The sequence below is a fragment of the Excalfactoria chinensis genome, chromosome 2 (assembly GCF_039878825.1).
Source record: "Excalfactoria chinensis isolate bCotChi1 chromosome 2, bCotChi1.hap2, whole genome shotgun sequence".
In the NCBI taxonomy this organism is placed as follows: Eukaryota; Metazoa; Chordata; class Aves; order Galliformes; family Phasianidae; genus Excalfactoria; species Excalfactoria chinensis.
This window is the reverse complement of record NC_092826.1, coordinates 91,262,021-91,288,950: the sequence shown is the minus strand read 5'-3', so window position 1 is coordinate 91,288,950 and position 26,930 is coordinate 91,262,021. Positions and strand designations below refer to the sequence as shown.

Sequence of the window (26,930 nt, the reverse complement as noted above, 5' to 3'; positions counted from 1 at the left end):
TACATTGAAGACTTTTATTTGTACATAAGTGGTTCTCTCACAGACACACAGCCATCTTCTTTTAGTAATCTTGTAAGAACGTTAAGGCAAGGATTTGAAAAAGCTGTCAACAGTAGAAATGTTAAAATCTGTTTTGCAGAACCTTTGCTTTTCTTTTGTCATGTGCTAGCACAACACTGTAGGGGAATTTTAATGAAATGAAGTAATCTATAACTTTTTATAAAGATCATAACTGAAAGCTCGGTGTTGTATGCTTCAATAGTGTGTTGTATACTGCAATAGTTCCGACTTCCCTAGGAGACTGCAGCTTGGCCAATTACTGAGGTGACACCAATATGGTGAGCAGTAAAAGGCAGTTTTATTGAAGCCAACACACACATATATTCTATGCCAATCATGTACACCCACTAGGAATGTTCATGTCACTAATCCTTATCTCAAGGAGAAGAACCTAAGCTTCACAACCCAAGGCCATATGCCCACTGGGCACAGTCACTAATACTTATCGCAAGGGAGGGCCTATTGCATTACAATCCGAGGTCGGTACATTCGCCTAATACAACAGCTCAGTCTGGAAAGTCATTTCTTGTTTTCCCTTATACAGATTACTTACTGCGGGGGCTTGCTTGTATACACAATTTGTTATGTTCATGCTTAATGATTTTATTATCTTTTATTAGAAAGATGTCAACATTGAGCAAACCTCTACAAAGCTCTCCCTTTGATATGAATCTTGTGTTCTCATGAGACTGAACAGCAAATATTGAACAGATCCCATAATAATACCTTTGAAACAGTAATTCCCTGGTCATTAAGCTGCGTTTTGAAGGCAGATTGCTCTCAGATTTTTTCTACAGAAAAATGTAGCAGCCCTAAAGAAGTAGGGTTTCTGTCTACAAGCTTATATTGGACCCCATTGAAAAGTAAGCTACATTACATTAACTGCTCACCTAATTTTGCTGTATGTGGCATATCAATTCAGGAAACATTATCAGTGGCAACCCTTTAAAGAAGAAGAGCCAGTGAAGTTTATGTAGGTTGCAGGCAGCTCTAGGTGCAGGCATGTCCAACCCGTGGACTGCATGTGGCCCATCATAGCTTGTAATGTAGCCAGCCCTCTACCCTGCACTTTATAGGCAGTGAGCAGGTCTTCACCATGGAGTGATCCAGGGCATGCACCTGTCACTCAGCAGCAATCAAACCATCAGTGTGTAACACTGTCAACTGAAAAAAGGGCACAAGGAGCACAGCACTGAGAAGTGCTGACTCAAGTGATGGCAAATAATTGTATGCATTTTGGTACGTTGGTTAAACACAGGGCTTTGAACAGCAAAGAATACACTTTCCATTTTGATAAAGGAGTTTAAGTATAGGTTTCAAAACTGGCAGAAATATAATCAATTTATACTGTTATACTAGAGGAACGGTATATACTTTAACTTCCTCTTTTGCAAAACAAGTCTACAAATCCACTGTCAGTTATACAGAGGGTAGCTATTATTTTCACTTTCCTTCTCACTTTTCTACTAAAGGCAAAATAGCATACTGCAGTAGTTTCTGGGTGAAAGAAAAATGAAATTCAACTACTAAAATCCATTTTCTTTCTATTGGTACAAGAGAGAAAGATCTGCCATTTTTCTCTACTGTAACAGGACCTTTTCAATTTCTGCACTTTTTAATTGTACAGTAAACCTTGGTTCTGCTGTTTCCTTTGCAGTTCCTTCACTGAAGTCTAGCAACAGACTAAATCAGTTCCATTACACAAGCTAACATTAAAATCATTAATTCTATAAATAAAATTACTTCTTTACTAAACTAGATCCAATACAGTTAATTCTAGAGTGTACTGATGTTTTTATCTCTCACCCTCTATTCAGTGTGTTTACCTTTTGAAATTATAATTCATACTAATACTAATACTAATCTCCTGCATGGTATTGTACAATTTATATTAAATTTACCCATACAAAACATTGCTAAAAGAATAACCAGTAGTTGTTTCTGATCTTTTATTACTTTATGATTGATTCAGGATCTATGAAAACAGTAACAAATCTTCAAGCATAATTACTATCCCCTGCCGTCTTCTCGCTTTTGCTCAGAATCACTAGTCACGTGGAAATGTAACTACTCTAATGTTTGGTCAATTAATGGCCCCTAGCCACATTTTTGTATGTGTTTAGTATTGACAATATTTATTCGGACTTGCCATCCTAATTTTTCATACTTAGTATTAAATTTGTGTATGTCAGCCTATTCCAAGAAATTAATGCTTTTCTAGCCATGACAGTTATTCAGAAAATAGCAGAAAATGAATTATGATCTTTATTATTATTCTCTTTCATCAGAGTAGGAACCTTGTGTATCTTATTTATGTTCTTATTTTAGCTTTTCTGAAAGCCTTTATTTTATATTTATGTCCTTAGAAATGCCCTTATATCAGTGTTATTGAGTATTCTTCTTACATATTTTGTAGCATGTATTCTCCATGTCTCATGACTTAATGCTTTTCTCATTGCTACTGTTGTCTGTGTAAGTATTGTTTATCCCAGTAGTATGTTTGTACAGAGTGTGCTCTGCAAAGTATAGTTGCATATAAGACTTCTCATAAAAGCATACAGGCAGTTGTCTTAGAGAAGTGCACTTAATATTCTGAAATAAGTGAAGTTCCTGATTTGATAGAAGTATATGATGCTACTCTTTGATGTTAGGAGAGCATTTGAACACACAGAAGTTCCTCCTTCAAAAATGTTCTTTCCTTTTTTAATGCTCCCAGTAAACGCTTGCAGACTTATACCTATGTGTTTGTTTATATTTTTTTTCCACCAAAGTGGAAGCAGTAAAGGAGACACAGTTACTAATCCATACAATGTGAAATACCTCAAAAAGTATCTGCGTATCTGTTGAAGTACCTTATTTTCCTAAAATATGATAGAAAGTTAAGGAAATGAAAGAAAGAAAGGAAAATAGTAAGTAAATTAATTTATTGTATGGTGAGGCTTCTTTAGCACGATACCTCTTCTGCTGGTAATCGTTAGCATGATGGTCTGAGGGAAACTTTCCCTTAAATATCCATTTCAGCACTGGTAACCGAGGTACTAGAAGGAGCTGTGTTTTAGTACCTATTACTTCAGAAGCAGCCCAAACCCCTTCACATGCAGCTAAGGTCGCCTGAAGCTCTTTGCCACAGTCTCCAAGTGGAACCATTCTCTCTAGCAGCAGTATAGAGGATGTTCTTTACATCTGTCTGTACTGGCTCCAGGGCCACAGCACGGTCTTTCTCCTGTTTAAATTTGCTCAAAAGCCTGCTGCTGCTCAGTGCCACACATAAAATTATGCTTCTCTGTGTCACCTGATAAAGGGGGCTAACAGTGAGGCTATAGTTTGTAACATGCACTCCAAAAGCCCCCTAGCAGTAATTTTGTTGATCATGTCTGTTCAGAATTTATCACAGAATCACAGAATCACAGAATTTTTCAGGTTGGAAAAGACCTAGAAGATCATCTAGTCCAACCATTACCAATACTTCCCAGCTAAACCATATTCCTCAACGCAACATCCAAACGTTTCTTGAACACTCCCATGGTCGGTGACTCTACCACCTCCCTGGGCAGTGCATTCCAATGCCTGACTACCCTTTCTGAGAAGAAATACTTCCTAATGTCCAGCCTGAACCTCCCCTGTCACAGCTTGAAACCATTCTCTCTAGTTCTATCACTGTCTACATGAGAGAAGAGGCCAACCCCCAGCTCACCACAACCTCCCTTCAGGAAGTTATAGAGAGCTATAAGGTCTCCCCTGAGCCTCCTCTTCTCCAGGCTGAACAATCCCAGCTCCCTCAGCCGCTCCTCATAAGGCCTGTGCTCCAGACCCCTCACCAGCTTCGTAGCCCTCCTCTGAACACGTTCCAGGGCCTCAATGTCTTTCTTGCAGTGAGGGGCCCAAAACTGAACACAGTACTCAAGGTGTGGCCGCACCAATGCCGAGTACAGGGGGACAATTACCTCCCTGTTCCTGCTAGTAACACTGTTTTTGATGCAAGCCAGGATGCCGTTGGCCTTCTTGGCCACCTGGGCACACTGTCGGCTCATGTTCAGCCGTGCATCAATCAGTACTCCCAGGTCCGTTTCCTCAACACAGTCCTCCAGCCACTCTGTCCCAAGCCTATAGCATTGCCTGGGGTTGTTGTGGCCAAAGTGCAGGACCCGGCATTTGGTCTTGTTAAACCACATCCTGTTGGCTTCGGCCCAGCTCTCCAGCCTATCCAGATCTCTCTGTAGGGCCTCGCTACCCTCAGGCAAATCAACACTCCTAGCCAATTTGGTGTCATCTGCGAACTTACTGAGGGAGCACTCAATGCCCTCATCCAAGTCATCAATAAAGATGTTGAAGAGGACAGGCCCTAGCACCGACCCCTGGGGGACACCACTCGTGACTGGTCTCCAACTGGATTTAACTACATTTACCACCACTCTCCGGGCCCGGCCCTCCAGCCAGCTCCTTACCCAGCCGAGAGTGTACCCATCCAAGCCATGGGCTGCCAGCTTTTGCAGGAGAATAGTATGGGAGACAGTGTCAAAGGCTTTGCTGAAGTCTAAGTAGACCACATCAACAGCCTTACCTTCATCCATCAGGCGGGTCACAGGGTCATAGAAGGAGATCAGATTGGTCATGCAGGACCTGCCCTTCACGAACCCATGCTGGCTAGGTCTGATCTCCTGGTCATCCCACACCTGCCGCGTGATCTCCCTCAAGACTATCTGTTCCATAACCTTCCCTGGCACCGAAGTCAGGCTAACAGGCCTGTAGTTCCCCGGGTCCTCCTTACAACCTTTCTTGTAAATGGGAGTCATGTTGGCAAGCCTCCAGTCTTCTGGGACCTCACCCGTTAACAAGGAGTGCTGAAAGATAACAGAAAGCGGCTCAGCGATCACTTCTGCCAGTTCCTTCAGCACTCTTGGGTGAATCTCATCCAGCCCGATGGACTTGTGGCAGTCCAGTTGGAGCAGTAATTCCCTGACCTCTTCTTCAAGAATCACAGGGGGTTCAGTCTGCTTCCCAGCCGAGGCTACCAAGCCAGAGCGTGGGGAGCCCTGGGAATAACCGAGATGACTTTTAAAGACAGAAGTAAAGGAGGCATTCAGAACTTCTGCCTTTTCCTTATCTTCTGTGATCACATTCCCAGCCTCGTCCAGTAAAGAATGGAGGTAAATGATGCCTATCTTGCCACTTTAAACCTAGGAACTGAATTTCCTGTGCAGGTCCTTTAGCTTTCTTTTGCTTAAGAGCAAAACCAGCTCACAGAAGAATCATTATTGGATTATTTGCTCTCCTTTAAAAAAAATGTCCTCTGCTGTATATCCCCACACAATAATATCATCAGGATACTCCAGATGCTTGGGAGCACTATGGTGTTCCAATGCAGTTTGGATCAGCCCATGGAAAGTAGTTGGGCTGTTTCCACTCCTGGGGTAAAGAGTTCCAGGTACACTGAACAACCTTCCAGGTATAAGCAAACTGGCCTGCATTCTGTGGCTGAAGGAATGGAAAAGAAGGTATTAGCAATGTTATTGGTGGCAGACCACTTGTTTTGCTTTTTACTCCAGTTTGTAATGGAATTCTAACATATCTGGCATAACAGCAGTCAGTGGGGACCACAGTGGTCTATCATCAGCCTCCATTCACCACTGGTTTTACACAATGGCCATATGGGACTATTAAGAGGTAAGTGAGTTTTGCTTATCACTCCCTGACTCTATAGCTAATGAATCAATTAATGAATGGGGAGCAAAAAATCCCTATTGGTGCAGTACTACCAACTGTGTGCTGTTTCTGTGGCAATTGGTACCTGCTGCTCTTTCACTTGTAGCAGCCGCACAACAGACAGGTCTTCTGACAGGCCAGGCAAAACAAACAGATGCTTAATGTTGTCTGTATCTACAGCAGCTATTCCAAAGAGCCATCGATACCCCTTAGGATCCTTGAAATGCCCCCTTTTGAGGTAACATAGTACATCCACTTACAAGAGAAAATCACATTACATTATCTACAAGATAAAAGGTGGGCTACAAACCCACAGAAGGTGAAAGAACCAGGTTTGTCAGTGAAGTTTCTGGGTATAGTTTGGTTGGGAAAGACTTAAGTAGTACCCAGTACAATAACAGGAAAGTTTCAGGCATTCGCAGTCCCTACAGTGCCAAGGCAGCTGCAAGAATTACATTGAATTACCTTTACCTGTGGTCCCACAGCTGACTCATTGCTTGCATCAGGTGGTCAGTCAGAGGTTCAGGCTGTGATCAACAGTTTCTCATACACTTCACCCCTTCACAGAGTGAACCAATGATTAGGTGAGCTTTCCCTTATTACAGAGATCTGTCACATCGCAACTGTTATGGTTTTGTAATGTTGCTGACAGCAATGCTCATACAATTTCCTGTTGCGATGTATGTTGACTCAATTTGAGCAATGATTGGTGAAGGTTCGTGTTCTTCCAGGGGCCAGCGCTTGGTGGTATTACTGGAGGCAAGTAATCATGACGTGCAAGTCCATCTATACTTCATCAGTCCCACGTAGGTCATCACCAGGTATTGCACATGATGTGGCAGCAATGCTGGATTGCTTTGAGGATATTTTGTTCCTTCCAAAGTTCCTGGTGGCTCAAACACTTGGGGAATAATACAGATGTTTCAGAGGTACTAGGAGGGGAAGGTCGGCCCTCCAGGCTGGGTCAACACTTCAGCTTGTACCAGCACATGCCCCAGTCACCTGTACCAGACCCTTTGGCCAGATATCTGTGGCTGCATAACCAGGAGGCATCTTGATCTGCCATGTGGACATGATGGGGGTCCCTTTAGCAGTAAAGATTGGAGTGTTGACCACAATATCCTTAGGCCATGTTCTTATCACCAGAGGGACTACCGAGCCTCCCACCTCCAATAATCTCTCTCAAGGTGCAAGTAGGCCACACAACTTGGGTCCTAGAGGACACAATCCTCTCCAACAATGACAGGTTGATTAAATTGGTCCCTTCCCTCCACCTGAGGGGGAGAGATATGCCCTGACCTGCGTCGATACTGGAAGTGGGCGACTACAGGCCTATCCAGTACCAAAGGCATACCAGGTGTATACCATCAAGGCACTTACTAAACTGTTGTCCGCCCACGGGACATCTCAAGCTATTGAGAGCCACCAAGGGACCCGTTTTACTGGTGCAATGATATAACTCTGGGCAGAAGAAAACAACACTGAATGGAGATACTACCTGCCATATAATCTGACAAGAGCAGGCCTTATTGAGCGCTATAATGGTATTCTTAAGGCTGTCCTGAAGACAGACTCTCAGTCTCTGCAGGGGTGGACTCTATGAAACCCTGCAGGACTGCAATGAAAAGCCTAGAAATGGCAGATCTAACGCTCTGAAAATCCTATAGACAACACAGGCCTCCCCATTTAGGATCTAAATTACGGGCTCTGAAAATCAGGCAAGACCCCTGATTGGTAATTATAATAATCTTCTGCTCCCTGCCCCTGAGAATTTAGATCTGGGAACCCATAGAAAAAAATGGCCTTGGAAGGTGCAGGTAGAGCCTAAATTCTGTGGTCTACTTACATCTTGGGGGAGATTATTGGAGGTGGGAGGCTTGGTAGTTCCTCTGGTAATAGGTACATGGCCTACTGACATTTAGGCAACACTCCAGTCTTCATTGCTAAGGGGACCCTCATCATATTTCTATGGCTGATCTGGACACCTCCTTTGGTGCCAGATACAGTCATGCATGCCCCAGTGCGAGCTGAAATGTTGATCCAGGATAGAAATATGGCCTGTATCTTGCCCTGGTCAGCAAACTTTCCCCTCCTGGGACCCCTGATGTTATACTGATTACTAGTATTGTGAGCTCGTCTTGGTGAATATTGTCGCACACTTGTCCAGGGCCAAATACAACACCATCAGTCTCAGAGTGAAGTGCTTCAAAAATGGCCACTTTATTGTGTGTTGCCTCTCCTTATATATTCACTGCTAACAGCCTACCACAGAGCGGGGGCAGCCTATCACGTCACAGCCCGAATGTTTGAGAACGCCTATTACAACATCTCCCACTCCCCATGCCTGACAAAATCTTGTCCCATCACATCGCGAGTTTCCGCAGTTTACCTAAAACCTTACTAACCTTACATACATAGGGTTATGTACCCCTCCTTTTCGGGTTTAGACATTTGCTAGATTCTTACATACAACAACAGCACCAACAGTAAACTTACAACTATTAAAACAAACAGAACCAGATGAAATACAACGGTAACCATTCCTATCAAAGTCATTGATCACTGAAGGAATACTTTGTATCAGCGGCACTCTGTTTCCTTCTTCGACCATTTTGATCATAATGTCCAATTTCTCAACCACACTCCAGCAGCTGGGAAGGACCATTATGTAACAACATCTCCTTGACCAGAACGAAGTCCACTTCCACTGATACAGGTGGTAAGGCACGTATGGTTAACCTGCTATAGCTGATAAAAAGTAAATGGAACTATACAATTAGAGCAGCATCCTATAATTCAAATTGTTTTCTTACTATCATTAGATGAACCGCTTCTAACCGCCCCTTAACAATAGCTATAAGCTTATTAAACAAGCATGGTCCAAAAGTAAGTCCAAAAATCAAAAGGATAAGAGGTCCTGAGAGAGTAGACAGTAAAGTGGTCAACCATGGGGAATAGTTAAATATGGACTCATAACAATTTTGTTGCATTTCCTTCTCTTTTCTCCATTTTTCTAAACCTTCCCATACAGCACTCCTCTCAAAGTGCAGCACACAACCCCCTTTGTTGAAGAAGAATAAGGTCTAACCCACGCCTATTTTGCAGATGGGTTCACCTTGATTCCTAGGGGCGTGACACTGAGCATTGATGTGGCCATATTGTCCACATCAAAAACAAGGGCCTAAACCTATGGGACACTGCATCCCTCCAGCTCCTATTGCCTGCACAACCACTGTCCCCATTCTATCAACCGCCACTCCCATCGCCAAGCTAATGGCAGAAGCAATAGCCTCGCTGCTGGGCGGAGCAGCTTTTTGCTTATCAAGGACATACTTGACCTCACCTGGGGTGTTCAAGCCTTCCGGTGCCGTCCTTAACAGAGTTTTAACGCTCTATGTTGAGCATTGTTTCAAGCAATCTAGAATAACTGGATTGTGCATGGCTTCAGGTAAGTCAGAACCCTCCACTGCTTTAATGAGCCTATCAGCAAATTCCTGGAAGGATTCAGATGGCCTCTGTACTATATCAGTCCAAGGTGTGGAGGGCTCGGCACTCCTAACAAATTTCCTGAATGCAATGACTGCAGCGCCTGAGATGGCTATTAATTCCCCAGGACGTAATTGCAAAACCTGTCCTTGAGGGGTAAACATACCTGGGTCTGTACCCATCTATCATGGCAAGGTAGTACCATGAGCAGGGTGCTGCAGTTCCCCCTGTACTTTTGCAATTACCTTCTTTAATTCACTAGCCCATTCCTCTTTCCATACTGCAAACTGCAAAGGTTTTAAAAAAAATGTGCATTAAACTCTCTATATCATAGGGTAACAAAGGACCTGGGGCTGTCAGGATCTCCAGTGCATTCAGTGTCATTGGAGAGCATAACCCCTTCTTTTCAATGGACTCTACGAATTGTGTAACACCTTTCGGGTCAAGAGACACCCATTGAGGGCGTCTTTCCCCTACAACCACAGGAAATACAGAAACATCTGGAAAACCACGACCTTCTAGGGCCTCCCTGATAGCCAACCAATCAGACGTCAGCCTGCCTCTTGTCCACACCCTCAACCAATCCGCGTCTCGTATTCCCTCCTGCGACACACCCCCTGGCATTTGAGGGGCGGATGGGGCCGAACCTGGTTGGAGCTTGACAGTACTCCCCACCCCAAATCCCACCTCAAACCCCACCTCTTGTGCCAAATCATCCAAAGAAGGATATAGCTGCTGGCGAGGATAAGGCAGAGGCTGCTCTCTCTCTTCCCCCATCTGTAATTGGTTGACGACGCAAGGCACTGTTGCTGGGGGAATTCCGCCATCTTGTGGTTGTTCTTCCTTTTCATGGGGTACACTCGAGTCACTCGGTGCCATCTCATGCACGTCTCAAAACCTGCGAAAAGAACTCACCCCGGACCGTGGAGACCTGCCTGGATCAGGAGCCGCCCCAAGCAATGCCCGAATCTGCTCCGCATGTTTTCCTTCTTCTTTGGCGGCTTTAAGTGCGCTGAGTATTAGTAGCCAGGTCTTTAATTCTGCAGCCTTTTGACTGTTCATTGCATGCCAGCTGAGCAACCACGTGATAAAATCCCACTCTTTCAAATCTAAAGCATGCAATGGGGAGGCCAACTCCCCGTCTTTCTCCTTCTTGGAGGTGATATTCTTGCTGCAATATGTTTTACAGAGATTAAAAACTACCTTGATCACTCGCTTTGTAGCTAACGTCAGCGATCTGCCACTTCCCCGCAGATGTCGCCGCTGTACGTTCCTCCGCAAACGACCTACTGCCTCGTTGCAGGCACTACCGTCGTGGGCACCCCGTCAGAGCTCGATCGTCGTCCTCACACGGGACACCATTTGTTGTACTGATTACTAGTATTATGAGCTCATCTCAGTGAATATTGTAGCACACCTGCCCAGGGCCAAATACAACACCATCAGTCTCAGAGTGAAGTGCTTCAAAAATGGCCTCTTTATTGTGTGTTACCTCTTCTAATATATTCACTGCTAACAGCCTATCACAGAGCGGGGGTGGCCTATCACATCACAGCCCGAATGTTCAAGAATGCGTATTACAACACCCTGAAACATCTATATTACTTTCCATGAGTTTTTGACTGTCTAGGATCACCAAAGGAGTGAAATGCTACCAAAGTGTTCCAGTGTTGCTGTGAGATCAAGCACAAAACCTGGGGATGGCCTATGTGGGAAAATGGACTTGCACCAAACAACTGCTTGCCTCCAGTGATACTACCAAGCACTGGCCCATGGGAGAACATGAACATCAACCATAAACCAATCATCAGTTGTCTAAGATTATGTCAAACTGCATCTCAACAGCAACTGTATAAATGTCACTGTGTATTGGATCTCTCCAACCCTCCTAACCCCCCAGTTGACTTCACACAATGAAGGGGTGGAGTGTACGGGAATTGTTGAGTCATGTCCTAAACCACTGATTGATCAGCTGAGGAAAGGACACAGTCAGCCCTGGGAGCACAGGTGAAGGCAATTCACCTTGTGTGACCAGAAGGGGTAGAGCCTGGCTCCACCTCCCTTAGACCCCCATTTGATGTCTGACTGCCCTAGGGGTAGGTTCTCTTTCTGGAGATACTTCTTGGGTAGAACTTTCCCCTGCAAACTTAAAATCTTCTGATCACACAGAATCACAGAATCACCCGGGTTGAAAGGGACCTCAAGGATCATGTAGTTCCAACCTTACCTGGTGCCTAGCAGGGCCACCAAACATAGACACCCACTAGATCAGGTTGCCCCGTCCAACCTGGCCTTGAACACCTCCAAGGACGGGGCATCTACAACCTCCCTGGGCAGCCTGTTCCAGGGCCTACCCACTCTCCTAGTAAAGAACTTCCTCCTAACATCCAACCTAAATCTTCCCTCCTTCAACTTGGATCCATTTCCCCTAGTCCTGCTATTGTCAGCCCTTTCTAAGAGTTTACTCCCCTCCTGGGTGTAGGTTCCCTTCAGGTATTGAAAGGCTGCAATGAGGTCACCCCGCAGCCTTCTCATCTACAGGCTGAACAAGCCTAACTCCTTCAGCCTGTCCTCATAGGGGAGGTGCTCCAGCCCCCTGATAATCTTCGTGTCCCTCCTCTGGAGCCTTTCCAATAGCTCCACATCTTTCTTGTACTGAGGGCTCCACCCCTGGACACAGTACTCCAGATGGGGCCTCACAAGAGCCGAGTAAAGAGGGACAATCACCTCCCTATCCCTGCTTACCAACCCTCTCTGACGGAGCCCAGGATACCATTTGCCTTCTGAGCCACCAGAGCACACTGCTGGCTCATGCTGAATCTCTCGTCCATCAGTACCCATAGGTCCTTCTCTGCTGAGCCGCTCTCAAGGACTACTCCTCCCAGCCTGTACAGGTGCCTGGGGTTCTTCCGGCCTAAGTGCAAATCCTTGCACTTTGCCATGTTGAACCTCATTAGGTTCACCCGGGCCCAGCTTTCAACTCTGTTGAGGTCCCACTGAATGGCATCCCTTCCTCCCTCTGTATCAACTGCACCACTCAGCTTTGTGTCGTCAGCAACCTTCCTGAGGGGGCACTTGATTACATCATTGATGTCATTGATAAAAATGTTAAAGAGCACTAGTCCCAAGACAGATCCCTGTGGGACACCGCTTGTTACTGGCCTCCACCCGGACATAGAGCCATTGACCACCACCCTCAACCAATTTCTTATCCATTGAGTGGTCCACCCATCAAAACCACATGCCTCCAATTTGGAGATGAGGATGTGGTGGGGTACCATGTCAAAGGCCTTGCTCAAGTCCAGGTAAATGACATTGGTTGCCTTCCCTTTGTCAGCCAATGCCATCACTCCATCATAGAAGGCCATAAGATTGGTTAAGCATGACCTTCCCTTGGTGAAGCCGTGCTGGCTGTCTCGGATCACTTGCTCTTTCTTCATGTGATTGAGCATGTCATTGAGGAGGATCTGTTCCATGATCTTCCCAGGCACGGAGGTGAGGCTCACCAGCTTGTAGTTCCCCGGGTCCTCCCTGCTCCCCTTCTTGTATATGGGAGTGACGTGACCCTTCCTTCAGTAATCTGGGACCTCACCTGACAGCCACAGCTTCTCAAATATGATGGAGAGTGACTCGGCAACCACCTCAGCCAGCTCCTTCAGGACCCTGAGATGCATGCCATCTGGCCCCATAGACTTGTACACATTCAGTCTAAGGAGGCACTCTCGGACTTGCTCTGCCCTTACAGTGGGGAGGGATTTACCTCCTTGGTCCCCACATAGAGGTTTGGGGACGCAAGATATGATATGGGTAAGCTATCTTTTTCTCTTACTTTTTAGCACCTTTCTATTTTATTGCTCCTCCCATCATGTTGATCTGCTCAATTGTTGTACTACTTTTTTCACCAGAAGGCACAAAGAATTTATATGTTTTAGCAATCAGTAAGTGCAGGTATTCAGTGCCATACTCATTAGTAAAAAAATTTAGGATCTTGTTTTGGTTTATTCTGGGATGTTCATAGCAGTTAATTGGTTTAAAACAAACAAATATGTATCTAATAGTAATGACAGTTCTGGAGCCAACAAAAAAAGTGACTAAATCCAGTTACATTGTTTTTCATGTTGACCAGGCCTTCCAACTAGAAGACTGATTGTCAGCAGGTCAATAAGCTGCTCAGTCTGGTGGTGGGGCTTAGGGAGGAGGTAGTGAGATTAAGGACCACCCAAGAGTGCAAGCTTGAGATTGACTGGTGGTGTAATTCTCTGTGTGAAGGATGCAGAGACTGCAGTCCCCAGACTGCCGTGGACCCTCTCACTTGCCATAGTCAAACAGAGAAAGCCAGCTTGAGAGGAGAGGAGGAATGGCAGCAGATCCCAGATTGGTGACACGGGTAGCCTCCATCCTGACCTGCCTTGGTTCCCCAGGTGCCTCTATATAGTAGGTTAAAAGCCCTGAAACTGGAGGGAAAACCTCCAGTCACCCTGGAAGGGTGATGGAACAGCTTGTGCTGGATGCCATCTCCAGACAATTGGAAGAAAAGGAGGTTATCAGGAGTAGTCATCGGTTCACCAAGAGGAGGTCATGCTTGACCAACCTGATAGCTTTTTATGATGTTGTCACTGGCTGGGTGGAGTGGGGGAAGGTGGTGAATGTATGGTTGATTTCAGTAAGGCATTTGATGCTGTCTCCTACAACATCCTTCTAACAAAGCTGAGGAAGTGTGGGATAGATGAGTGGACAGTGAGGCGGGTTGAGAACTGGCTGACTGGCAGAGCACAGAGGGTCATCATTGGTGGTGCATAGTCCGGCTGGAGACCTGTAACTAGCAGTGTTCCCCAGGAGTCTGTGCTGGGTCCGGTCTTGTTCAATATCTTCATCAATGACCCTGATGAGGGGTAGTGACCACCCTCAGCAAGTTTGCTGCTGATACGAAGTTGGAAGGATTAGCTGACACACCCAAAGACTGCTGCCATTCAGCAAGTCCTGGACAGGCTGGAGAGCTGGGCAGTAAGAAACCAGATAAGGTTTAACAAAAGCAAGTGTACAGTCTTGCACCCAGAGAGGAATAATTGCATGCACCAGTAGAGGTTGGGGGATGACATGCTGGAGACGAGCTCTGCAGAGAGGGACCTGGATGGATGACAGGTTGGCCATGAGCCAGCAGTGTGCCCTCATGGCCAAAAAGGCCAGTGGCATTCTGGGGTGCATTAAAAAGAACATGGCCAGCAGGTTGAGGGAAGTGATCCTGCCCATCTGCTCTGCCCTGCTAAGGCCTCATCTGGAGTGTCCTTCTCTGGAGATATTCAAGACCTGTCTGGATGCCTATCTGTGCAACCTGGTGTAGGAAGCCTGCTTTGGCAGGGGGATTGGACTCGATCTCTAGAGGTTCCTTCCAACCCCTACCCCAACCCCTACAAAAATCACCCCTCCTTGTAACAGCTTGAAGAACAGGACAAGCTGAGGAATATGACCTTCCCCATTTGTACAGTCGTGCTGCAGGAGAGAAAAGGGCAGGTAGAAGGGGGAAAACCTGCGCAGACTCAGATTGCACAGAAGTAGGGTGGTTCTAGAACCCCCCACCTCTCCAGATACTCATGTACTCTCGTATCTTGCTCATTGGTTCAAGCTGTGACCTTATAATTCCACTGTACTCCACTCCTTCACAGCACTAACCAATGACTGAAGTGGTAGGGGGTGAGATCCTGCAATTTGGTGACCTAAAAATGTACATTGCGTACATTGTGATGCATGTATAGTACCTGCTGCAATGTAGAACAGAATATTAAAACAATAAAGGCAATTATTGACAATCTTTTTCATGGTTCTGTTGAGCCAGTACTTCATGATCTTTCTTGAGGCATATCTTCTTCAAGGACCAGTAGCAGTTCTGATTCACGCTCACCAGTTCCCAAAACTACAGCAGTGCACCACAGAATGTAACTGTGTTTCCTCATGGACAGTGGAGCGTCCTGGAGTGATGTTGTTCCATCCTGCTGTCCTGTGAACTTATAGCCTGTAGGGAAGTAAAACAGATGTTTAATAGGTATGAGTAGGGGTAGGTCTGCTCTCTATCATAAGACAGGTTCTATTTCGGTCTTGAGTCAACACCTCTTCCCGTATTGGGGCACATCCTGGTCTTTGATACCACACCCTTTGGCCTGATATCTGTGGCTGAATCATTATATCAGGTACAAAAGAGGGGGTCCTAATTTGCCACATGGGTGTGATTAATGTACCCTTTGCAATGAAGAGGTTATCAACTACTACCTCTTGGGGTTTACTGATTTCCCCCAACCTCTAGCAATCTCCCCCAAGGTGCAAGGAGACCATACTATTTTGGTCCTGCTTGCACCTTCCAAGGCTATTTTACCTTATGTTTCCTGGGCTCTAGGTCCTCAGGGGCAGGGAGCAGAAGATGGCTCGTGGTGCCAACTTTTGGCTTGAGTCCTTGCCTGTAATTCACTTTCTAAGCAGGGAGTCCCAAGTTGTCTGCAGCATTCTTGAAGCATGGGTCTGCCATCTCTCAGTCTCACAATCAAGTCTTGCAGAGTTCCATAAAGCCTCTTGGTCATCCCCTGCAAGGACTGTGAATCTATCTTCAGAGGAGCCTACAGGATTCCATTATATCTTTCTATTAGACCTGCTCCTGTTTGATTATAGGGCAGGTAAAACCGACATCTAATGTTGTCTTCAGCCCACTTCTAAACAGTTGCACCTGTGAAATGTGTGCCTTGATCACTTGCAGTGACCTCAGGAGTCCCTTATGATGCCATCAACTGAGTTAGAGCTTTGATGGTATTGGCTTGGTTTGCCTTTGATGCAGGATAAGCTTGCATCAATCCCCTTGTTGTATCAATACATGTTAGGGTGTATCTGGTCCCCTCAGATCAAGGAAGGGGATCTATATAACCAATTTGCCATCGTTATAATGAGTTGTGTCCTATAGTGAGATGGGCGATAGTTTCTGGCAGAGGTCTCAGCCTCATTCATGAGCAAGCGTCACAGTCCTGACATGCCTGGACAATATCTGGTAACTGTATGGGTAGCCCCCATGTTTTAGCTGCTGCCCATGTGGTTTTCTGTCCTGAATGTTGTAGTTTCCTATGCAGCAAGTGGGCTATGTTCTCTGCTGATTCACTTCCTAACCACTGAACTTGAGCCATTGTGTCAGTTTTATCATTGCCTGGTGACTGCAAGGGTTGAAGTCCAGAGATGTGGTATGCTTGTACAGTTCTGTGCCTAACCACATTCCATATATCAGCCTACATATCTGCCCCAGATAGGTCAGGCATAAATTAACCAATCCTGAGTGCCACACTGTGCTATCCGGAGCATAAGCCCTCTGTAGACTGCCCAACCATCTGTGCGAATATTCAGTGCACTGTTGCCAGGCTCTTGAGTTAATCACCATCCACACAGCTCATAGCTCAGTCCACTGGCTACTTTGTCCATTTCCTTCTTCAAACCAAATTGTTTCAGTTGAGGGATGATATGAGACAGCTTGCCACCTACTTGGGTTTCCTCTGCTGGATCAATCTGTGTACCAGGCATCTTCTTGGATAGGGTATTTCCCCTTCTTTACAGGACTCTTCTTTGGACAAGTAACCATTATTTCCTCCAGTGTCTCACTGTGGTATATTACTGGCCTGAGTATCTGTTGTGTGCTGAATTTCTGGAGTAAATTTTTATTAATGAAATATAAAACCTTGAAGAAAATCAAAGTTTAAAATAAAACAAATTGGAGTGCCTGAAAAATAGAAAAATAGAATAAAGAGCTACTAAATTATACTCAAATTATAGTCTTTCAATTTTTCTATAGTTCAATCACAAGGCTATTTAAGCAGAATAAGTTCCCAGCAATGCTGCATTTGTGATAAAAATTAAGTATCATATTATTATAATTTTATACTCAAATCCATATTATTAGAACTGTTCTTTCCTCATTGTTAAATTGTTGTTAAAAACAGTTTTGCAGTTCATATGAATGTTTTGTGTTTTTTTCAAAGCAGTCTCAATTTTCAGAAGCCTGAAATTGTCGTCATTCTTGGGGAAAAATAAAATTGTCTGTATATGTTTATGCATGATCACACAAACATACATACACACTCTTGCACCTATTTACTGCTTCAACAGTAAGCCTTCCGTCACCAAACCAGTTTATTGCACAAGTTCTAGGTAATGAGTTATTACTGTATGTATAAGTTTTCAGTGAATTTAAAATTGATTAAATAGTGGGATGTGAGTTAAACATTGAATTTATGTATTTATTGCAGAGCTGTGACCACACTCAGTGCACAGCACCTGATTTGTTGCAGTGTACTTCCCTTATTGTCTTAAACATCTATAACATTAATTATACTGTAATTTATAGAAATGTTATAGGACTTCTATAGAAGAATAAAATACAGGTACACACAAAGGACATACAAAAACAACAATGGGAATGATTCAGTTGAAACTATGCTTAATATTTGCTATATAAAATTTTATCCAGGCATACTGCTGCTTAGAGATGGGAGAATCTTCACAGTAAAAGGAGAGAGAGAGAAAGTTTTACCAAGCAATATAAATATTCTCAGTCATGATTTAGAGTACAGTCAAGTGTGAAAGGGTCATTCATTTCTTTGTTACTGTTCGTTATTGCTATTGATCCTGTTGACTGCAATGAAGAGAGGGAGGAAATTCCTCTTTGATAAATCCTGAGCAACTATAAATTAAAATCTTCTTTCTTATCCCAAAATCTCATGAATTAAGAAGATCAGAGATGTGCATAGACAAAAGGAAGAGTATTTTAAATAAATATGCATTTTATATATTTTGTGAGCATATGGTTCAGCTCAGGGAGAACACTGTCAAACGTATGAACCATTGGTAAATACTTTTTACATCTCCTTGACTCGTGGTTGGTTTAAGTCAAGTTCCAATTTGTGACTCAGGGGACTTAATCTATATGTCCTTGTCAAAGTTTTTCAAGTGAAGAGTCCAAAAACATTCCTCTTCATCCTGTTGCTACATGCTGTTACACAGTCCTTCCCCAGATTTCCTATAGGTCACCTTCAGGTACTAAATGCTGCTATAAGGTCTCCTCAAAGCCTTCTGTTCTGCAGGCTGAAGAGTCCCAGCTCTCTCAGCCTGCTACTTTGTAGGGAAGGTGCTGTAGCCCTCTGATCATCTTTGTGGCCCTCCTCTGGACCTGCTCCAACAATTTCATATCCTTTTTGCACTGGGGGCTCTAGAACTTGATGCAATATTCCACGTAGGGTCTCATGAGAGCAGAGTAGAGGGGAAAAATTACCTCCCTTGACTTGCTGGTCACACTTATCTTGATACAACCCACAGTATGGTTGGCCTTCTGGACTGCAGGTGCATGTTGATGGCTCATATTGAATCTTTTCTCAGTTGACACCCAGATCCTTCTCCCCTGGGCACACTTGCAAGCCAATCTCTGCACAGTCTTTGTCTGTGCTTGGGATTGCCCTGACCCAAGTGCAGGACCTTGCTTGTCTAGTCTTTATGAGGTTGGCACGGACCTACCTCTCAAGCCTGTCCAGGTCCCTCTGGATAGCATACCTTCCCTCTATTCCCTCTAGTTATGTCAGCAGCACCACTCAGCTTGGTGTTGTCTGCAAACTTGTTGAGAGTGCACTCAATCCCACTGTCCATGTCCCATTGGATAGGGTAAAGGAGAGTAATGCTTGCCATGAATCCCTGTGAAGAAAAACCAGTTGTACTATTAATACTGAAGACTGTAAAACCTTGTTTTAGTAATGCAGCAATAGTAAGTTTCTTACTAACCAGCAGATAATCTACCTCACTTTATTCCATTTCTGGCAATAGAAGAATTAACAGAAAATCACTGGTGTTCCATCCTTAACTTTCAGTCACTCATGGATCTGTAGTCTGTGAAACACAACACTACCGGTACAGCAGAAGGGAATGCACCTTGTGATGTTGTTTTGGTTTTGACAGCTAAGCACCAGCCACACTTAGTTTAGAACCTTAATTCATGATGAGTGATTGCATTCCATCTTTATTACACTTTTTTTTTTTTTTTTTTTTTTTTTTTTTTCTTCAGGGGCTGCAGATTAACCATCTGCTGTATACTTTTGTGTTTGTTGTTATTTTTTGCACAGCAAGGATATCAGGCAAGGATGTGATGTAAAGTTTGTGCAGCTTCCAATTTAGCCACGCGTAAATCTTGATGCTCATTTAGTTTTTTCTCTCTTTGTATCTTATCCTGACAGGTGTGTGCCCAATCACTGTGAACATGATGGCAAATGCACCCAGACGTGGGACAGCTTCAAGTGCACTTGTGATGGAACTGGGTACAGTGGGACAACTTGTCATAACTGTAAGCCACCCTAACATTTCAAAACTGAGCTGAGTACAGAAGGCACTGATATCTTCTGATCGAAATTAAAAACTCAGTATTCCTCTCTGTTTGCTAAAGATCCTGTAACCTGGTGTGTTGTTGTTTTTGGGTTTTTTTGGAATGAAAAGTTTGATTCATCATGTTCAACCTTGTGTTCCTAGGGCTGCATTTATATAGCACTATTCTGTACCATGAATTCTTCTGTTCCTTCCATTATATACTAAAAGTAGAATATTCATCTGCAAGTGAAGTGTTATAAAATATCTGAAAGATGCAGAAAATATTTCCAGTCCTTACTTTTTCCCTTTTCTTTCTTTAGCAAGTTGCTTCTTAATATTCAATAGACTAAAAAAATGCCTCTGAACAGTTGAAAATTTGAATTCCTAGTTTATCATGTAGATAAAGATATAAATTAATATAATATTCTTTAGCTACAACAGTGTAACATTTTAGAAAGGTAGACAAAACAAGATTATTCCATTCTTAACCAAAAAAAATCCATGAGAATAATGGTGATAATTCACAGGTGTCTGAGTATCAAAAATCTATTCTGTTTTGAAATATTGTATTAGTGTGGGAAGTAATGTATTTTATCTAACAGCTGGGAATACAAGTGTAACAGTCCTTCATGATCGGGCAGCTGAGCTAGTGAAACTGAAAGAGTTAAATGTCAAATAAATGTTAATTAAAGGGAGGGAGATACCAGCATTTCAGGACAACATGGCAACACTTTTCCTACCAAAAGTAAACATGTATAGTGATGGCATGTTTACTTTTGAGAAATAAGTTAGAATGAGGTAGTAGCAAATAAAAACTGCATATGTTTCTTTCTGAAAGTATTATATACACAGAGTTTTTACTGTTCTAGTGTAGACATCTGGAAAAATATGCTTCCTGAGCAAATGATAGGCTGGAGAAATGTAGGGATGGAAGTTTAATTAATTATAGTTTATCCAGCAAGTGTCTGAAAACAAGTGTGATCTGTTAAAGGAAATTGTGCCATGCTGACTCTAACAGCCTGATGGAGGCAAGATTCCTGCAGCTGCATGCATTCCCAGTAGGGGCATGCACACTGCACAGGTGCACCACATACACGTGTATGTGAAAAGCTGCAGAAGTCATGGAGCACTCATTTATATTCAGCAACAGTGGCTGAGCAGGATGGAGATTCACTAAGGGAAATGTGAGAAAGATTGGAATAGTTTACACACAAATGGTGGATTCCTCCAGTGATGGGGCTCAGGCAGTCCACTCTGTATCTAGCCTTAGATCCTTGTCTTCCCATTTACTGGTGTCTGGACCTTGGACAGTTGCAGGCTATCATTTGGGCTCTCCTTACTGCTAATGACTTGCTTTGCTCCTTTCTGGGAAAGTAGATGACTTCTTAACGTATAACCTAACAAGTCTAACTTTCCTTCTTGTATCACAAAAGAAAGCAACAAGGATGAATAGATCATGTAACTTCTTAAATTACAGTCATTAGAAAGGAAAGGAAATAATGGAGCTGTGAGCACTGCTGCACTGCAGTACCAGAAGGGGAATTTGGAGTCTACTGTCCTGTATTTATAGAATGGATAAAGCATATGGGATTACTTTATCCATGTCATTCAGAGATGCATTTTTCAACCTTTACTTATTACTTCACTTGAAGTTTCTACCTTAGATGGCTAAGTTTTTGTTTTGTTTATATTCCAATATCCTCATTTTAGTTTTTAACTCATATTGCTATAGTTTTAGAAGTTTTCTTTCCTATAAAGATGGAGTAAGCAGAAAGTTATTCATTGGATATCCTGTCAGAATATGTGAAGTCTTGTGACTTTCTGGAGTTCCAATTCAAGGGCATCAAAATCAGTGAAAAACAAAAAATATGATGTTGAAGTATGGACCTACAGAACCCTTACTCTGCCCTTATAGAGAAAGCAATAGTTATCTGTATTCCAATAGTTATCAACATATTCCAAGTATGTTTTAAGTATTGGAGATGCAAATAATAACGGAATTAGTTGAAGTTTGCTAAAGGTTGTACTTAGCTTATTCTGAGATCCGGGGCCTCATCTCTGCTACAATGATACTGACCCAATCTGTCCTTTCCTACTTGTGCATTGTGTATCTGTATTTGAATCTGTATGGTGTTACCTTTCATTTTCTCACAAGATTTCTGATGTTTGTGGTAATACAAGTCAAGCAGTACAAAAAAGAAACGAAGAAGAGAAAGGAAGTTGGAATGATAACTGGTATAGTGTACAAAAATAACTGAAAGTAATTTTGAACAGGATTGTGAGTTGAGTGAAAAAGCTATAAAATTTAGAAGGTATCATGACTTTATGGAGTAGGAAATTGTTCAAGTAGACTTAGTGCTATCATGTCAGTTTGGTATTATTTTACTTAAAACCATTTATTTAATAGCGTAATCTTATATTTATACTCTGCAGAAAAATAATTCTTTTCTCAGTGTTTCCCATGTTTGTACTGTATATAACAGGGTATTCCTCAAAGATGTTGGAGTCAAGACTATTTTAGTGGACATCTTAATTCTGTACCTTGTGATTTTCTAGAACTTGAGTTTTGCTCAATGAGCAGTGTAATTCTGCAGTATTTAAGGTTTTTTGTCAGTGATCTGATTTTGCTTTGGTCAGAGAAATTAACATCATCCAGAGTTTTTTATCTGAAACAAGGCAAGCCTTGACTGAATTTCAGATTAGCTTTTTAGGTTTCTTCGAAGTTGAAATTCAAAGACAAACCCAAGGGATAACATCCCTGAAGTGAAACAGAAAAATGTTTGAATAAAAATCTTGTGAAGCAAAATGGCTTTTTTTCCATGCATATTTACATAGGCTGATCCCAAAATAACATCTCTTTTCTATTTCTTTGAAAAATGCAAAAGATACAAAAAGTGCAATAATACTATTTGGTAGAGGAAATTCTCAGCTAAATAACATTTTTTTTTTAAATAGACACCACCATTAGCTTTCAGTAATGAAGAAGATCCTTCGTGTTACAGAAAGGCTCTTCACTTTTCAAAGATATGCTAAGATCTCAAGATGTGTGTCCACTCATTATTTGTCAGAGGCCTATGTCAACATTGGCATTAAAAGATCTCTAATCCATAAGACTGGTGTTTTTACAGCTACTATTAGATTCTCAAAGTTTAAGTTTTGTCTCTCATTGCATAGTACACACCCTGGAAATCTGCCAGATTACTCATAGTGTCCAAGGGAACATTGTGGCCTAGCAAATATCGTGTTTATCATTAGGCAAGAATGAGAGGTAAATTAATACATTTATTTAAAAATCATGACTTTTAGAGGTGAAATTGTTACAAAATTATTTTAAAAATTAATTGATGTTATAATTAAGAGTAGGCATAATCCGTTTAAGCTTTATTGTATCGTTTACATCTTAATATCTGCCGAACCTTTACAGCCTACCCAAGAGTATCCTAACATGAAGAATTCTTAGACAGACATTTCTCCAGTATATATTGGAAAATGTTTCTTGGAGATGTTAAGAACTGGAGCTCATTTTCCTCACTACTTCTCCCCATCTCCATCATGTTATTCAGACAAGCCTGCACTGCTGCATCTTGTGCGAGCAATACAGCTGGCTTTAGGCTGTAAGATTCTTAATGTTATTTACAGCTTCCTAAAACAAAAAAACATGAATTTTACAATTTTCATGGAGGTTTAGGTAGTAAATATTCAAACATCTTAAATTGTTAATGATTTTTAACAAACATTTAATGATAGGAACCATGTTGGTAGTCTTCTAATTATTTCCCAGAGTAAAATGTCCAATTCGCTGTTGAGATCAATCTTAATTATATTTTTAATTACTCATGAGGGACAAGCTAGGTGTGTTTACAATTCAACCTTCTGTCTTGCTCCAACTTATAGGAGGTAGAAGAGGCTCTTTTAATATGTGTATACCCAACAGTAAGATTAAGGCACAAAGGATCAAATATTAGCCCAACCAGTTTATTACAAACATTTATGGAGTTGGAGAAAGGAAGATGGGCAATAGAAACAATAGGAAATAAAAGCAAGGGTTCTTTGTAGGAAGCAAGAGGGAGATAGTCATCATCCTGGGTCCAATGTGGTTTGTAGCTCAGTTGTTCTTCAGTAGTGGTGGGTTGTCATGCATTGTTTTTTGGTTGATGACAACAGTGACTGTGACTAACTTTCCAATGGTAGTGCAAACTGATTTTTAAGTCCAAAGTTGTTGAGTCAGCTCTCATTGGAGCAACAGCTCAAATCCAAAGTGGTTGAGTCAGCTCTCTGAGAGATGGCAGTTTCTGGCTTCAGGATCCCAGCAGAAATTTCTTTGTTTCTATCTTCTGGGCCTTGCCAGCAGATAACAGGGAGGAGAGAGGTGCCCACACGTATCCTGTTTCTCACAGGACACAATGGTATCATTCCCTCAATTTTCCCATACCAAGCTGGGGCTAATTAGTCACAGGCCAGATTTTCCACCAGTAAACACTCCTGAGCACTCTCTTCTGGAGGCAGCTCCAAAGAAAAATGCTTTCAAATGTAAAATTGTCCACACAGTGATGCTGACTTCCAAACGCCAACACCCACCTCTCATCTCCTAGATAAGTCAGAGTCTTATCACAAGAAATGCCTAGGAAAGCAAGCTTTGAGCCAAAAACAAAGAAGGGTTCAGACACCTTCAAACAAACATTGTCCTTATTTTTCCTGGAGTACTACCTCCTTTTCTTCAAGAATATTGGAAAGGAAGTGGTTTGCTTATAAATCTTTAGTTATTCAACAGGAAGGGATAAATTCCATCTTATATTCAGTTATTTGTTAGCTCTATAAAAGCAACAGGAGAAATACAAATTTAGAATCATAGAATAATTAAGATTGGAAAGGACCACTAGGCCAACTGTCAGTCTATCACCATTTTACCCACTAAACCTTGTCTCTCAGTTCCTCATTTACCCTTCTGAAAACCACCAGAGACAGTGCTCCATCACCTCCCTGGACAGCCTTTTCCACTAACTCATCACTCTTACAGAGAACAAAATTTTCCTAATATCCAACCTGAGTCTCCTCTAGAACAACTTGAGGCTAACTCCCTCTTGTCCTATTCCTAGTTACCTTGGAAAAAAGGCTGTCTCCTGCCTCACTACAATCTCCTTTCAGGTACTGGCAGAGTGATAAGATCACTCCTGAGCCTACTCTTCTCTAGAATAAACAATCCCAGTTCCCTTAGCTGCTTTTTGTGAGATCTCTTCCAGATACTTCACTAGGTTTGTTCTCCTTCTTTGGACATAGTCCAGGCTCTTAGTACCTTTCTTGTAGTAAGGATCCCAAAAGTGTACACAGGTGTGGCCTCACTCGGGCTGAGTAAAGAGGAACAATCACCGCCCTAGTCCTGCTGATTTCACTACTTCTGTCGTAAGCCAAGATGCCACTGAACTTCTTGGTCCCTGAGCACCCTTCTGGCTCATGTTCAGCTGGCTGTCAACTATCAGTCCAGGTCCTTTTCCTCTACAGTCTTCTATCCACTCTGCCCCAAGTAGTAATGCATGAGGTTGTTGTGACCAAAGTGCAGGACTCAGCACTTGCTCTTGATAAAGCACATACAACTCCGCCAGCAATTCAGCCTATTTTGATCCCTTTGTAGGGCCCTCCTACCCTCAACCAGATCAACACTTCCTCCCTGTGTGGTATTCTTTCAGCTTACTGAGAGTTCACTCAATCTCTTCAACCAGATCATTGAATATCTTAAACAGGGTTGGCCCCAGTACTGATCCCTGAGGAATACTGCTAGTGGCTGGTAGCCAGCTGGGCTTAACTCTATTCACTGCTATTCTCTGGGCCCAGCCATTCCAGATTAAATCCACAGTCTTAGATACTTAGCTAGTCTTGTCTGCAAAAGACACACTTAGAAACTGCATCAGAACATGCAGCTGAACATCTGAAAGCTTTGATTTTCTACATTTAGAGTCTAGATGAGGAAAGGTAGTGTTATAATATTTGTCTTGTCAAGACTGTAGTTTCATAGCAAAAGCATAATAACATGATTTATCAAAATATGCTTTGAACTTAATTTAAAATTTTACAAATTTGCAAATACATGGTCATAAAAAAGAAGTTAAGTATGGTTTTCCACTTCACTAGAGACTGGGGGAGCTCTGAGAATAACATAGTTACTTTTTTATTTTGTAACTCATATAGATTTATTTTAAAATGGCTTACAGATTAACAGGCATACTAATGCATTATAAATAAAATCAATACAGTTCTTAATAATTCACTGACTGGAAATTTTTTCTCTTAAAGTTTAATAGAAAGAAGGGGAGAATCTGAAGAAACAATAGATAACCTACTTAGAAAAAATGCATCTGCTGCAAATGATGATAATGCTGCAGACATTTTACTTGTTTGCCCTGGTCTGAGTAAAATAGACTGTCCACTAATAGTAATGTTACTTAGGTTCTCATGTGTCAGGTTGTATAATGATGAACAGATAGGTGCTCTAATTATCAGAAGAGAATGTACAGGTGATGTAACCGTCAATTAACCCACCTTATCCTGGGACCTCAACCATCCGGAGGAGAGAGACATAAACATGTGTGGCGGTGGCACACAGTGTTAGAACCGCCACTTGCAACACCAGAGGCCCGAGTTCAAATCCCCCCTGTGGTGCAAGTGGTAGAAGTGCCGCTCTGCTACACTAGAGGGCTCGAATCCCGGGGGTTGGACTCAGTGATCTCTAAGGTCCCTTCCAACTCACACGATACTATGATACTATGATACTATGAAACATGGATGCCATGAAATCTTATCTCAGTTTATTGCTGTGTCACACTCCTTATATAACATCCTAAGTCCCGTGCAGATGTGTACACCCGCTACACTAAATCCAATGCACGCGAGAGAACCTATATACACACCTACCTAAACCCCCCACCCACTAACTCTTAACCTACAGGCCATAACTCAACTATTCTAGAACACTCCATCTACTCAGAACTACTGTATGCACTCATAAATCCTTACAAAGACAACTTAGTACCCCAACATACAGGCAACTAGAATGCCTCCAGGAGGCAGTAGAACAACACTAATCCAAGTGTTAACTTTTGTTTTTGACAAAACTAAGAAAAAAATCTAAATCTGCTAACATCTTCCAAGATGAAAGTGGTTTGCATTTTTCCCTGGTAAGTTTTCCATAAAGGTCTAATATGTCGAAAGTAGTTGAAGTTTCTCAGAAAAGTCATTACCGACATTCTGACAAACTAGAAGCAGAAAGTTTATTTACATCCAAGGTATTCTGAGGCTCTTTGCTAGCTTGTTGAAGAGGG

The 26,930-nt window shown here is 42.6% G+C and overlaps 1 protein-coding gene across 3 annotated transcripts in view; it reads left to right on the top strand.

Moving 5' to 3' along the window:
- Nucleotides 1–26,930, top strand: part of CNTNAP2 (contactin associated protein 2) — a 624,497-nt gene that overhangs the window by 386,595 nt on the left and 210,972 nt on the right. For all 3 annotated transcript variants that reach the window (XM_072329823.1, XM_072329822.1, XM_072329821.1), the window contains one exon: nt 19,491–19,597. In XM_072329823.1, the coding sequence (XP_072185924.1) occupies nt 19,491–19,597 (107 nt within the window). The remainder of the gene's footprint in view (nt 1–19,490; nt 19,598–26,930) is intronic.